The following is a 13,149-nucleotide window of genomic DNA, read 5'->3' on the forward strand; positions in this document are numbered from 1 at the left end:
ATTTTTTAGTCAAAAGAAACGTACCCTGATTAGAACATGAAATATTTTATGCCCTTGCAAATTTCAAATAAGTGCTCATTTGTTTCCTTTTTCTCTATTTCTTTATCTCGACTCTGTCTCCATATTTTTGCACCTGCACTAACAAAGACGATCCATCCTCTTTAATACGCTCCTGCTTTTTCTCTCTGAAAGGAGAGACCTTGGCTGTGCCTGCTTAAAAGCTGATGCCTCAATGAATAGGAGGCCCTTGTTCTTACATTTCTCCATCTACTGCACTGATTGTGTACTAATGCCAACATCAGTCCACATCTGGTGTCCATCATTTGGATTCAGGGCAGAGCTTGTCCCAGCAGATACATCCGATTAGTCCTTCTCATCGATTTGTGCTGGCTCGTCATGACTTAGTCAACCCAAGGTGTCTCTCTATGACATGCTGTCTCCTTGTGATTAAGTTTGCCAACACTCTAAGTGCATTGAGTGTGACAATAAAATCTTTAATCTAATATGCATCCTAAGGAGGGAGGTAGTGAGGAATATGGAGAGGGTGGGGATGGGTAATATTCTCCATGAGTTCAGATGTAAAGAGAGAGGTTTGTGTCAGGTTTATTAATGTAGGTAGCTCAGAGTTTTAAATGCAACACTGGCTTTTTGATCTAGACTGATAAATTTGTGAGTAATGTGTGGTATGAAATAATTTGTCAAATTTGTCAATTTTTAAAATGTATTTTATACCACGTTTTTATTTCTGGCTCTTTACTGATGCTATCATGTGCTTGTGATTACCATCTTCTCAAATAGACAGGACAATTTTTATATGTGATCCTAAAATATAAAATTCTATTTTCTCCGCCTATGTAGCCCAATCTGTTCTGCCTCTGATGCTTGATGTCATGAATGGGGTTACAGACCAAAGTGCACAGAGGATTTTCTGTAAGTGTAGTCGATACTAACCCTGTGACACTGGGCTAGTGTGATACAGCATCATATTAGAGGAGTTGTGTGAGTAAACCTGTCGGAGTAGATCTTTACACTGATACCTGTAGCATTCTTGGCTTGAACAACCAGAAATCTGCTTTGTGTCTCCGATGAATATAATGTCCTACAGTGGCTCAATTTTTATGACTCACACTGCAAACTTTAGTATGTTTTATCAGGATTTTATGTGTTAGATAAAAACAAAGGAACTCTGACAGTGAAAGGAAAATAATACATAAGTTTTCAAAATTTTTTTTTATTTATTTATTTTTACAAATTAAGACCAGAGGTGTGTGGCATGTCCTTAACTCCTCTAAATCGATACATGGAAAAAGCACCTTTCACTGCAATTAGAGGCTTAAGTAATTTGGGGTTCAATTCAACAGTGACAATTTCCACTAACTATTCTTTCAAAAATATGTGCAGCTCAGTTAAACTGGATTAATAGTATATTTAAGCATTAAATTTCAACATATGGGCTATTCTAACTTAAGAAGATGCTTTTATCTGAACCAGTCATTTTAGTCCTGGCTGTATCTTTACAGTTGCTGGAAGGTGAACCTCTACTCCAGTCTTTTGCAGCAAGTTTTCTTCCAGAATTGCCCTACGTTGCTTTATACATCAACAACTCCAACCAGCTTCTCTGTGCCTGCTGAAGAAAGGCGATGCCATAACATGATGTTGCTACCACCATGTTATGGGAAGATAGTGTGCTCAAGGTGATGCTACATTTCTGCAACAGGTTTCGTAAAATGTTCAACTTTGGTTGCAACTGACCAGAGTGCCATGTTTCACATGCTTGCTGTGCCCTCTAGACCCCTTGTGTTGTAACTTTATTTCAACAATGACCTTCTTCTTGCCACTCCACCATAAGAGATACATTTATCCAGTGCAAAATTTATAGTCGTCCTGTCTACTGATTTTCCCACCTGCAGTTTGAAACTAAAATTTTTCCAGAGTGACCATGACCATCTTGGCAAAATCCAAATAACATAACATGAAGTTTGTGGTTGTGACAAATTGTGAAAAAGTTAAAGGGATAAATACTATTGCCAGAGACTGGATGACATACTGCTATAGTGCATGGTGCAAGATCCCTGACTGATAACCCTGGTTTCTTTATATATAGAGTCAAACCTTTTCGTGCACATATGAATAGGTTTTAGCAAGACTTTTCAGACTGTCTGAACGCTGCTTTTTCCACTTAATTTTAGTCCAGTATAGGACCAGTTTGATTTGTCTTTTCAGACATTAGAAGGCTAAGACACTCAACCCATGAACACATATTGCACCTACCCATAATGACTGCATCTGTGTTTCAGGTGACATCACTTTCTATTCTGAAGGTCTTGAACATGCCTTTAAATTCAACTTGCTATGGTTATAGTATGAAAAACAAGCTATCACAGTCCATTTAATTATATCCATTAATTGATTTAGAGTTTACTTTGTCATACATGATTACTGAAATTCACATCTATTGGAAGATACTGGAAATCTCTATTCAAAAAGGTGGAAGCATCATTTTAATTTATTCTTTGACAATTTGACTTTCTTTTTTCATGCAGGTTATAGATCGTTAATTGGCAGATATTTTCAAAAGGACCTGTTCAAAAGGTCCCTTTCATGTCTGTAATTGCTTGTTGGTGTGCCCGACCCGCCATTCTGACACCAGGAAAACAGAGCTGCGTTTTTTCACCTCTATTAATGAGTCATTGTTATGATTTCTTTGCTAATTGCCCTGATCACAAAAAAACGGTAACGTTAATAAAAGTTATAAATCATCCCACCACCCAGCCAGACACTCATTTTCTCCAACCCATCCTCCTCCCGACCCTGGCTGTGTGTGCATGCTGATCACTGAATCTGAGAAGAGGAAAACCTCAGGCTCAGAGCCAAATCCTTGTCATTTTTGGCCAGAATGACTGGAATATATCAAAGTAAAGCTCTTGATGAAGCCTGTTATCCTTTATCAAAAAGACATTACCAAAAAATCTTGACTCAAATGGAAATGGAATATAAAATCTCCTAGGTAAATGGCGTCTATAGGGAATCAGAAGTGATTGTGCCCATCAAGTGTTACTTGGACTATTTATTGAGGAGACTAACAAAAAAGCACACAATAACGGAAGAGAAAAAGTGATGAAAAATACATTTATTTGGGAACTATTATAATAAATGTATCGCCATTCTGTCCTTCTTCTCAATAGTCGAACAGAATTGTTCTTTTTTAAATATTAAAAAGATCTTTACATCACTCTGCTGGAATAAGTGGAAAAAGAAAAAACAATGTTATTACCGTCGCTCACTTGACAGTAGGTGAAGAAGAGGATAAGGATGATTAGGAGAAAATGAAAGCAGCTGGGAGTGTATTCTGAGGGCATATTGAGTTAAACGTGCCTGTTATCAACTTATTGCATGTGAGACAGAGATGAGACTCACCAGGACAGGAATGCAGACACGGCTGTAAAGTGGGTGTGAAAACAACCATGTCCGCTGACCTCTGGGCTGACCTTCCCATCCCTTCTCATCTGGTAGCGGATGTATTTTTCTCTTAAATATATGTTCTGCAAAAACAGAGGAAAAAAAGGGACACTTCTGGGAGTTTGCGTGGCGCGATGATTGTATTTATGTCTGGTTGCAGAATAGCGCCCCTCCTGTCAGTGTGTGCGGCAATAGCTGCAAGCGAACAGCACCGAGTTTACATAAGGAGAAGAGAACAGGTCAAGAGGATTATCTTAAAATATTAGCTGCACTCTTAGCCTCCTCCTCCTTCTCTTGTCTTTCCTCCACCATTTTTTCTCCTTTTCTTCTCCCTTGATGGCCAACAGCACCTGTCGCACAGAAGACACATCAGACATTTAGATGCAGCAGCCTCTAATTTCCTAGATATTACAAGGAGAAATGCAATGATGCAAAAGACAATTTACAAGACTCTCTTGTGAGTTTTATATATCTTCTGTTATTACCTGGTGTAAAAATAAACTAAAACAATGTGACTGACATAAATTGATATTATATTCAATCTACACAAATTGTTTGAGTGGAATGGAATGAACTGAAATTAAACTAAGCTTGTTTTTTTTTACATAACTGCATATGAATCTGTCTTATTTGTGAAATGTCCTAAGATGAAGAAGATTGGTTATAATTTAGCACTACATAAATTAACTGAATTTAATCATGGTTTCTTTCTCAGTTAGACTAAGCACTTTTATAAACGTTACCATTTCTGATGGAAAATGTGTATATATGACCTACTTTTAGTGACTGACTGTTTACATGGATATGAGAATTTAAATTTTTTTCTTTGGAACTCCCATTAAAATGAGAAAAAGTACAATACCTACATTTTCACACTGAAAATAGTTTGATATTACAGTCAAGTTCACCGAGAATAAGCCTATTTCCAAATTCTCTCCTGACATGTCTGAGCACCCATTTTGAAAATGTTTCCAGTTTTATACACAACTTTATTATATATATATATATTTTAAAATAATTAAACTGATTGGTCTTACAAAAATGTTTAATGATTCTTGGTTTCATATACAGTTAGAATGGAATACTTCTGCAACATTTATCACAATCACAAAACCTTTAAAAATGTTTTACCAAATGTGGTATGTAAATATTTAGCCTGACAACTGTTGTACTGCCTGCGCCAGGCCTATACAGCTTACAAGCAAAATTAACTTTTCTGATGCTAAACTGGTCAAACCTGGACTCTATTTAAATTTTTACTTCTACAAGTTATTAGACTTGTGGTTGATTTCTTCAACCACAAGTCTAATAACCACTCTTTGCTTTTACTAACTTTATATATGTCAGCACAGTTGACAAACTTTCCCTGCTGCCCAGGGAAGTGAGCCATATCATCAAGATCAAAAACTGCCACAATGTTAAATGTACAATATGCAAACCATAAATTTTGTACTAAAACGGGCCCCAACATCAAATTCTGCTTTGGGCCTCATCAAACTTTGGGTTGTCTCTGCCTCTGCTGTGAAGCTTTCTGTGAGTATTTCAACCACAGGCAACTACAGCTCGCTTTTTTTCGTAGGCTGAATCAGTGATTCAGAGCTCCGGGGCTTTCAGGGCACTGGAACTCGTCATTCTCCTTGAATCAGAACAGGGAGTTGTTCTGATACATGTGCATGGAGCTTTCATAAACAACCACTCACCTTTTTTTTTTGTTGTTGTTGCATAGATGGACTTGATGCACCTTCTGGCATTTCCTTTTTGCAGAGAGTTACCACCAAGCTTACATACTCTGCTGAGCTTAAAAATTAATGGTCATATTTATTTAGTTTTTCCCATAGCAAAAAAAAAAAAGCAAGAAGAAAACAGAAGGGTTGTGTATTAAACTTTTAATGTGTAAACACCACTGGAACAAAAACTGTAAACATAAATGAAAAAAAGCCCATAAAAGATTATAGATAAAATTATACTTGAAATAATGTATGTTAAATAATTATAAATACCTTAACTTTCTTTTCTGTTTTTAACAGAGACAATACTTGAGTAATCAGTGTGGGGAATTATATTTTTATGCTTATTTTGTCTCAATACTCATCTAATATATGGAAAATTCTGAGATGGAAATAATAGAAAACTTCACAATCTTATATGATTTAGTTAAAATTAAGGTACAACAAAATGATAAATAAATGCAATACAAATAGGCTACTATATTATGTGTAATATTTGCTATTTTTTAATTTGTATTCCTTTACATGTGCCGTTTTTATTAAATAGTAAAAAACACTTGCTCTTTTTCTTTCTTCACTTTTTTTCTTTTCTTTTTTTTTTTTTTTTTTTACGCCGCGTCCGTTTGCATGTAATTAAATAGCACCGAGCGCAGCTTATCTGTCGGATCTGTCAGTGGAGAATGTAAAAAGCGCTCCCTGTCCTGGGCACCTCGCTCCTCTGCCCCCTTCCAGCTCCACCTTTCTATAATTGAATTACCTCGGTTTTAAGACGTGGGCGGGGCTTAGGTCCGCTGGAGTCACGCCCATTCAGATCGTCGCAAACCAATGGGACTATCCCCCGCTCCGCCGTAACCAAACCCACTCGCTCAGTCGGCGTCTGGAGCTTGCGTGGAGCTGCTACCTCTGTCCTTCTTCTTACCCAGTCCCTTCGTGTCCCGGAGTTTTCCCCAACCCGATAAAAACACAAGAAAAAAAAAAATCAATAACCAAAAGAAAAAAAATAATTATATATATATTTATCAAAAAACAACAAAACAAAAAGAACGGGAGGGACGACAACAGAGCACGCACATGGGAGAGCGCTGCGATTTTTCCACTCCAGTACGTTGCGCGATGGCTTATATATGAGGAGGACACTTTGGAATGCGGAGATAAAAAACAAGCGTCTCCAGAAGGGAGAGAGAGAGAGCGAGAAGAAGAGAGAGAGAGGGAGAGAGACAGAAAACACAACACGGCCACAGAGACGGACTCCTCCCCGCCTCGGCCGTGACACCTCCGGCGGATCACAGCGAAGAGGATGACAGTGTTTCATTTTTTGTTTGTTTTGGGTTTGTTTTACACGGCGATCTAACGCTGTCAGTCATCATTTTCCTCCGGCACGCACTGACTGACTGCATGGCTTCAGAAAGTTGCCGGGATAATAACATGGACATCTGACTTGCGCCCTCACAGCGTCATTGGACCACATTGAGCCCCCCTCTTTCCATCACGTCTCGGACTAATCTGCGCTTTTTGCGTTTGGAGTGAAGGGCTGAGCAGTTGTCACTTTGGCCCTGACATAGGCTGCACCCAGCAAGCGCAGGGGGGGTTTGACACTGTACAGCGCCACGGGAGACACCGAGTGTTCCGCTGCGCATTGGTGGCTTTCTGCGCTGGTCTCACTTGTTTGTGCATCAGAGGGTGGGGGGGGACCACATTCTGTCTGGATTCCCCCGTCCTGACAAACCGGCAGAAAAAAAAAGGCACATGTTTTCATCGGGACCGTTGACTCCGTAATTTTTGTAACTTCACATTTCCGTCAACTTGAACAAGTGTCACCTCATCCGTCCTCCCCGTTGAATGATCACATTTGCCTCTTTTCTTTCGCTCGTTTCTCTTTCTGTTCGCATTACGTTGATAGCTCTGAAGCAGAAACACCGGTCCACATGTGACTGAGGTCAGGTCACCTGTCCCGGTTCAGGCGCCCCGTTTCTCCTACCCTCCACCCGCTCCACATATCTGATCCTACCGAGCGATCGACACTGAGACGGAATAGACTAACGAAGTTTTGCTGTAGTGATGCTGCAAGTGGAAATGGTCCTCTTCGTCTGCCTGGTGCTGCTGATGTGTGTTCTAAGCCAGGAGCCTGGATCCAAAGTGGTGGCCGACCGCTACGCCGTCTTCTGGAACCGGACCAACGCCAAGTAAGTGCTGTAGCCGCGCATCGAGCAGGCTTCCCCCGCTGAGAGTGGGAGATGTTTCCCTCCTTCTCTCTCTCCCTATCTCTCTCCGCTCTGAATGAACCATCGCTCTTTATTCTGCGCAGCCAGATTCTATAGGTACAGACCGACTGCTGCTGAGGATGGGAAAGTACACCTAAGAGATTCTTGGATTCATTTAGTTGTGCCGTGCGTCTTTCGAGAAATAACCCGTAAAGTAAGGCCTATTTCCCTGTTGCTAGTTGTCCGCAGATCTACGCAAATTTTTACTGGAGTGTTGTCAGCTGTAGTCATGGAGGAAGAAATTCTGTTCTTTTTATGTTTTCTGCTTTTATTCCCGGTGTTTCTACCCGTCTGTTTCGAGCAGCAATAACAGATTAACACATAGATGCAAATCATGTATTTTCTCGCTTCCTAACGCAGTCTGATGATCATGCTTAAAACTTTCGACCGTCGTGGAAGCACACGGGTCAAGCGTGTCAGAGCTGCGCTCTACATGTAGATTTGAAATATTTAGTAAAAGTCTTCACATTCTACAAAACTTGTGCTTGTACAACCAGAAAGACTATTTTAATTCATCCGTTAATATTTAAATCTTTAGATCCCTCAGTGATAAAAGTTGTATTGAATTTTGATTACAAAATACCAAAATAAAAGCATATAACCAAACTAAAGCTCAAATGTTATGTAGTATTAAATTGTTAGTGTTCAAACTTTTAAACTTTTGTTCCTACATTTAGGTCATAATCCTAAAATAGTTTCTGAGAGTTGTGGTAAAAGATCTTTGAAGAAGAAAAAGCCAAATCAGATTAGAATAATTGTTTTTCAGATTATTACATACAGTTTCTATTTATTTATGTTTTTTGAAATTATGCAGAATAGTGTGCCTTATAATTACTTTGAACAACCCTGGTGCTGTTGAAAATTAAACAAAATTATTGGAGGTGTTATTTTGAACCTTGAATAGTTTTTTGAAAAAAAAAAAAGAATAATTAAAAAGGCTGGAGGTTAAAATGTACTTTTTTGTTTTAGCTTAGTTTTTAGACCTTATGAAAATTCTTATTGAAAAATCTGCAAAGTTTTAGTGTAATAGTCTCATACTGTATGCTTTATGTATTAGAGGAAGGGACTAGACTGCTGTCTTAAAGCCCAAAGGTCCTGATGTGTTGCTCTAAAACAAAGTCTTAAAACATTGATCTAAAGATGATGCACACTAACAGAAAAAAGCAACCTTTCACTAAAAAAATAAACAAAGCAAAAAAAAAAAAAAAAACATCTGTGTGCTGATAATAAGGAAATAGAAATGTAAAAGTTGTTGAATACGATCAAGCACCTTTCAAAAAGTTTCTCAGACGTGAAACCTCGTTGCTCCATCTAGTCCAAGCTCTTGTAAACTGTTTGTCCAGACAGCATTTCCTTCCAAAAGTCCCTCATGGAGCACACTGTACAGCCTTGTCCCCAGCTTATTAAGTCTGATCGCCGCCTGGCAGAGTTTACCGAGACCTTTCACTCAACTGCCACCAACACTTAGTGTTTTATTTGTTGACCGAAAAAAAACCTCCTAGTGAGCAAAGTCATTAATAGCACACGGCGAATTTGTTGAGCAACCATTTACATTGAGTTTGAAGTTTGTGAAAACATGACTTATTGCTTGAAACCATTAGCGGCCAGGGTGTAAAAACGGAGGGGCGACTGTATAGGCTCCCGGTTGGAGTCGGGGGGCCAGTCCTAGCCGGGTGTGTAGATTCCCAGCTTGATAAACCATGGAGCATGACTGGTGTGGTCTGGGTGCCCATAGGCAGACTTACCCTGACTGTTTGTTAATGGAGCACTGTCTTTAATGAAGGTAAACGCAATCTTGAGTTAGATCTTGATGCCTACCATTGATAGACACACATTCACTGGGCTGTGCTATTTTTTCCCGAAAAAAAGAGAAAAGTTTTGAGTTGACAGGCTGCTTAGTTAACTTGATACCTTCCAGATGTGCTGACAAGCTTTCCTGCTTTCTATGAAGGGGGAAAATATTGAGATTGAAATAAATCCACTGTTAATCTCAGATGTGACCCATTACCAGGAACAGGCGCAGAGAATATTCTGATATTGCTCTGATCTATATGCTCCGCTCTCTTTGAACTCCAGTAAAACCTGAGTAATAGATAGTTTCCTGAGCCTCATCTGTTTCTCAGATTGAAATTCGCCTGAGGAAAGGAAACAGGTTTTCACGGAGGCTGCAGCTCTGTAACAGTCGGTCCGCACTACTTTACTCTGAGTGGAGTTTGTTTGCCTCTGAGCCCTGCAGGGGTTGAGAAGCCAGAGAGGTAACTTTTTTAAAGTACAGAGGGAGAGAGTTAGCAAACTTATCGTATTGATGAGTCGGTTAATAAATATCGAGTCCCTTTCCAGCTGCATTACTGTAGAAAATTGGTGTGGACCTGGAACTTGGCTGTGTCTGCTTTCTTTTTTTTTCTTTTTTTTTGCTTCGACTGAGGCTGACCGGTCTCACTGAGAGCACGGCTGCTTTGGAGAGCATTCAAGCACACAAACAGGCACACTGAGCCAAAAACACATGGTTCATATGATATCAGAAAATATCAAATCAGGTGACTTGCTAGGATGATCTAAAAAATGTAGTTTAATGAATAATTTCAGTGTTTTTTTCTATTGTAACAATGCTCTTTGTATATGGACCATATGCACTTAGATTTTACAATTTGAAGAATAAGTATGTTTTGGGTTATTATTTTGGATGTCTAAAACAGCACCCAAAGTCTGGCTTGCGAAAAACCGATTTTGACCAACTCTGGTGTATTTAGTGTTTGTTAGAAAACTATAAGACATAAAAACAATAAAAGGAAAGAAGAAAAAAACAAAACAATATGTGTCAAATTCTTGAACATATTTTGTAGTGTCGAATCTGACAGAAATGGAAGGAATTATATGATCATCCCATTAATGAATGAAATGATTTATCCATGTCCTTTAAAAAAAGCTCAAAACAAGTACATGCTTTTGGTTGACGCTTTATAGACTAAAAACCAGCATTCTTAGTTTTTTTGGTATTCTTAGTTTTCATGCATTTGATGAATAGAAAAAAAATCTATCTGTATCTGTCCTTCTGATCTGTTATCAGACCTGAGTAGTTTTGTTGTAAAAAAACGTACTATTACATAAAAGAGAAGAAGAGGAGTTGAACTCTGATAGATTTAGTAAATTAAACAAAAACCAGTTGAATTATAGGTAACCCCACATGTGTGTCAAACCTTTTGACTTCAACACTTATCATAATTGATTTATTTGCAACTCAAAAAAGTGCATCAACATGCTGGCTGATAAGTTTATTGACTGAAAATGGTGGAAATGCCAAGTTTAGATGAATAACCAATCAAGGTGGATCTCTGGTTGCCCACTTATTCATCTGAAATGCACAGAAAGAAATCTCAAAACAGACACTTTCATGTGCACCAAAATTGCATTAAAAACTTTGTCTGCTACTTACTGTGTAATTAGGAGTTCAAAACATTATGTAGTGACTACAAGAAAGTCTCCCTGAAACTGTCTGGTTGCAATATGCTAAATTGTTGTAGAAAGTTTATTCTGGACAAAGACAAAAAAAAAAGAAAAAAAGAGGGAAAAAATTAACGTGCAAGTTAGTTTTACTTTTGTTCTCATTGTTGGTAGACAAAACACACTATAGCTCACATTTTAATCAGTATCATACAAGGAATTGTACATAAAATCTTACTTTAGTGGATTTTTTTCATAGTTTTTTGAATGGTCAGATTTATTGTATTGCGGTGTAAGTTTGTAGTGTTGCTATTTGTGCTGGCCGTGCCTCAGTAGCTGCGTTTGTGAGGTAGGTCATTTTGATTGAGACTGAGGTGGGGTTCCTTGTGGTTTCGCTCGCTTTTCTCCAACATTGTGTTTCACAACTACAGCATGAGATCAAGAACTTGCTAGTTGTTTTATTCTGAGTAACACCTTAATTTTCCACCTTTCGGCACACTTTCATTTGCCTTTTTATTTCCTTTTCTAATTTATTACAGAGGGTTTAATATCAAAAACTTACTCTAATTGCTGGTTAAGAGTGATAAAAGAACTTCTGACATCTTCCGGTGTAAAAATGACATTTATTTAGTCTGTTATTGCATGTATTAAGACTAATAGGTAAGAAGGTGGAGGGATCTAACAGTTTCTCAATTGTGATTTAAAAAGACAGCAATTCCGTTTTCCTCTTTTCTCCTCTACGCCTCTTCCCTTTTCTCCTGTGTCGCCTCTAAACTCTCAGCTGAATCTCTCTGTCGTTCTCTCCCCTCTTATCCCTCGCCTGCCTCCATCTCTTCTCGCCAGGCACAGAGAATAAAAGAATACAATTAGATATTTTCAGAGTCCCTCCACGGTTAGATGGTAGGGAAAGAGCCTCAGAGGTCATACTCACTCTGAGTGAGAGAGGTCACGTGCATACGGTGAGAAGTAACGAAGCAGAAAGTTGGCCAGTGAATGTGAAACTAGCAACTAATAACTCTCCTTGAAACGTAAGGTGTTATTAGCACAACAGGCAGATGGAGGTTTTGTCCATGGATATTTTTCAAGGTGATTTATATTTTGAGGCAGAATACGATTGTAAAAATTACTGCCTTGTGATGAAGTTTTCACATCTTTGAATGTAACTGGAGATATCCACTCAGTAGCTGTGGTTGTGGTGTTTTCGTGCTCTTCTTGGAGTCACGTCTGCTTTGTCTTTTGTGCAGGTTTTGGGGGTTTAAATGTGTCTGTGCATTTAAAGTAATTGTGTGCTTAACAGAGCTGTTTTTTGTTGCGTTCAGATTCTCAGATACTAGATAAATCGCAGATTTTTTTTTCTGAACTTTTTTCTCTATTTAACAAAATGTGGTTGCCTGCAAGGGTTATGTGCATGTGGTTCGCTAAATATGTAACTAAACATTCAAATTTAGTTTAGAAATTAGGCAGGATTCAGTTTCTGGTGTCAAGAATAAAATCGTTTCTGAAAAGTTATGGTTACCAAAATGTTCAGTCATACATTTTTCTGGATGTTTTTTCTGAGAGCCTAGAGAAAGTGCTGGAGTTTCCAGAGTTTTCTTTAGCTGTTTGAAGAGAAGAGAAGCACAGTACTGCTCCTAACCCAATTGTTGCTACCCGCCGTTGTTTAACTTTTTCTTAAGTTACAAATAACGGGCAATTGTTCTGTGTGGAAATATATCTGTTCTCAAAAAATTGGAAACAAAAGGAGCGCTGCCTTTTTTTTACTCCTGCTAAGGTTTTTTTAAACTACATGGGAAAGGTACGGCTTGGGGATGTTTGCTAAGCAGTCAGCTCATGCAGCACAAGATGAGAAAAAAATATACTATCGCTGAAAATTGCTTCGATGACTTTAATTAGGATTAGCCCATATTTCTTGACTATTTGCTTTCCCCCCTAGTCTCTGTTACCATCTCAGCCACTAGAAACATACATTAGGTTTTCATCCAACTAACCAACTATATTTTACATGTGCTGAGCATGTAAAATGTGCTCTCTCAATATATTATCCCCCAAATATTCTGTGTTTTGCAATTATGATTTTTGAGATAATAACTGCAGTTCAATATATTGTAAAGCTCTACCCAATATAATAGTCCAGCTATCACAGCCAGTATCAACTTGCTTTGCTTCTGTAATGCCGTAAAGAGCATAAAGACTAAGGAAAAAAAAACATTACATAGTTTTGCTGGTATAGTAGCAAGTAGCAGAATCAAACAACAAAATAA

General features: G+C 38.3%; 1 protein-coding gene and 1 long non-coding RNA gene across 3 annotated transcripts in view; one reads left to right on the forward strand and one right to left on the reverse strand.

Annotated features, from left to right (window-relative positions):
* Positions 1–1,242: 1,242 nt before the first annotated feature.
* Positions 1,243–6,054, reverse strand: LOC116729303 (uncharacterized). Its single transcript, XR_004341131.1, has 2 exons — positions 5,944–6,054; positions 1,243–5,256 (listed from the first exon to the last, which is right to left on the reverse strand). It is a non-coding gene; the product is annotated as an uncharacterized LOC116729303 (long non-coding RNA).
* Positions 6,055–6,096: 42 nt separating this feature from the next.
* Positions 6,097–13,149, forward strand: part of efna5b (ephrin-A5b) — a 118,677-nt gene continuing 111,624 nt past the window's right edge. For both annotated transcript variants that reach the window (XM_032577728.1, XM_032577729.1), the window contains exon 1: positions 6,097–7,369. In XM_032577728.1, the coding sequence (XP_032433619.1) occupies positions 7,245–7,369 (125 nt within the window). In that variant the 5' untranslated portion in view covers positions 6,097–7,244. The remainder of the gene's footprint in view (positions 7,370–13,149) is intronic.

The sequence above is a fragment of the Xiphophorus hellerii genome, chromosome 12 (genome assembly GCF_003331165.1).
Source record: "Xiphophorus hellerii strain 12219 chromosome 12, Xiphophorus_hellerii-4.1, whole genome shotgun sequence".
NCBI classification, from domain to species: domain Eukaryota; kingdom Metazoa; phylum Chordata; class Actinopteri; order Cyprinodontiformes; family Poeciliidae; genus Xiphophorus; species Xiphophorus hellerii.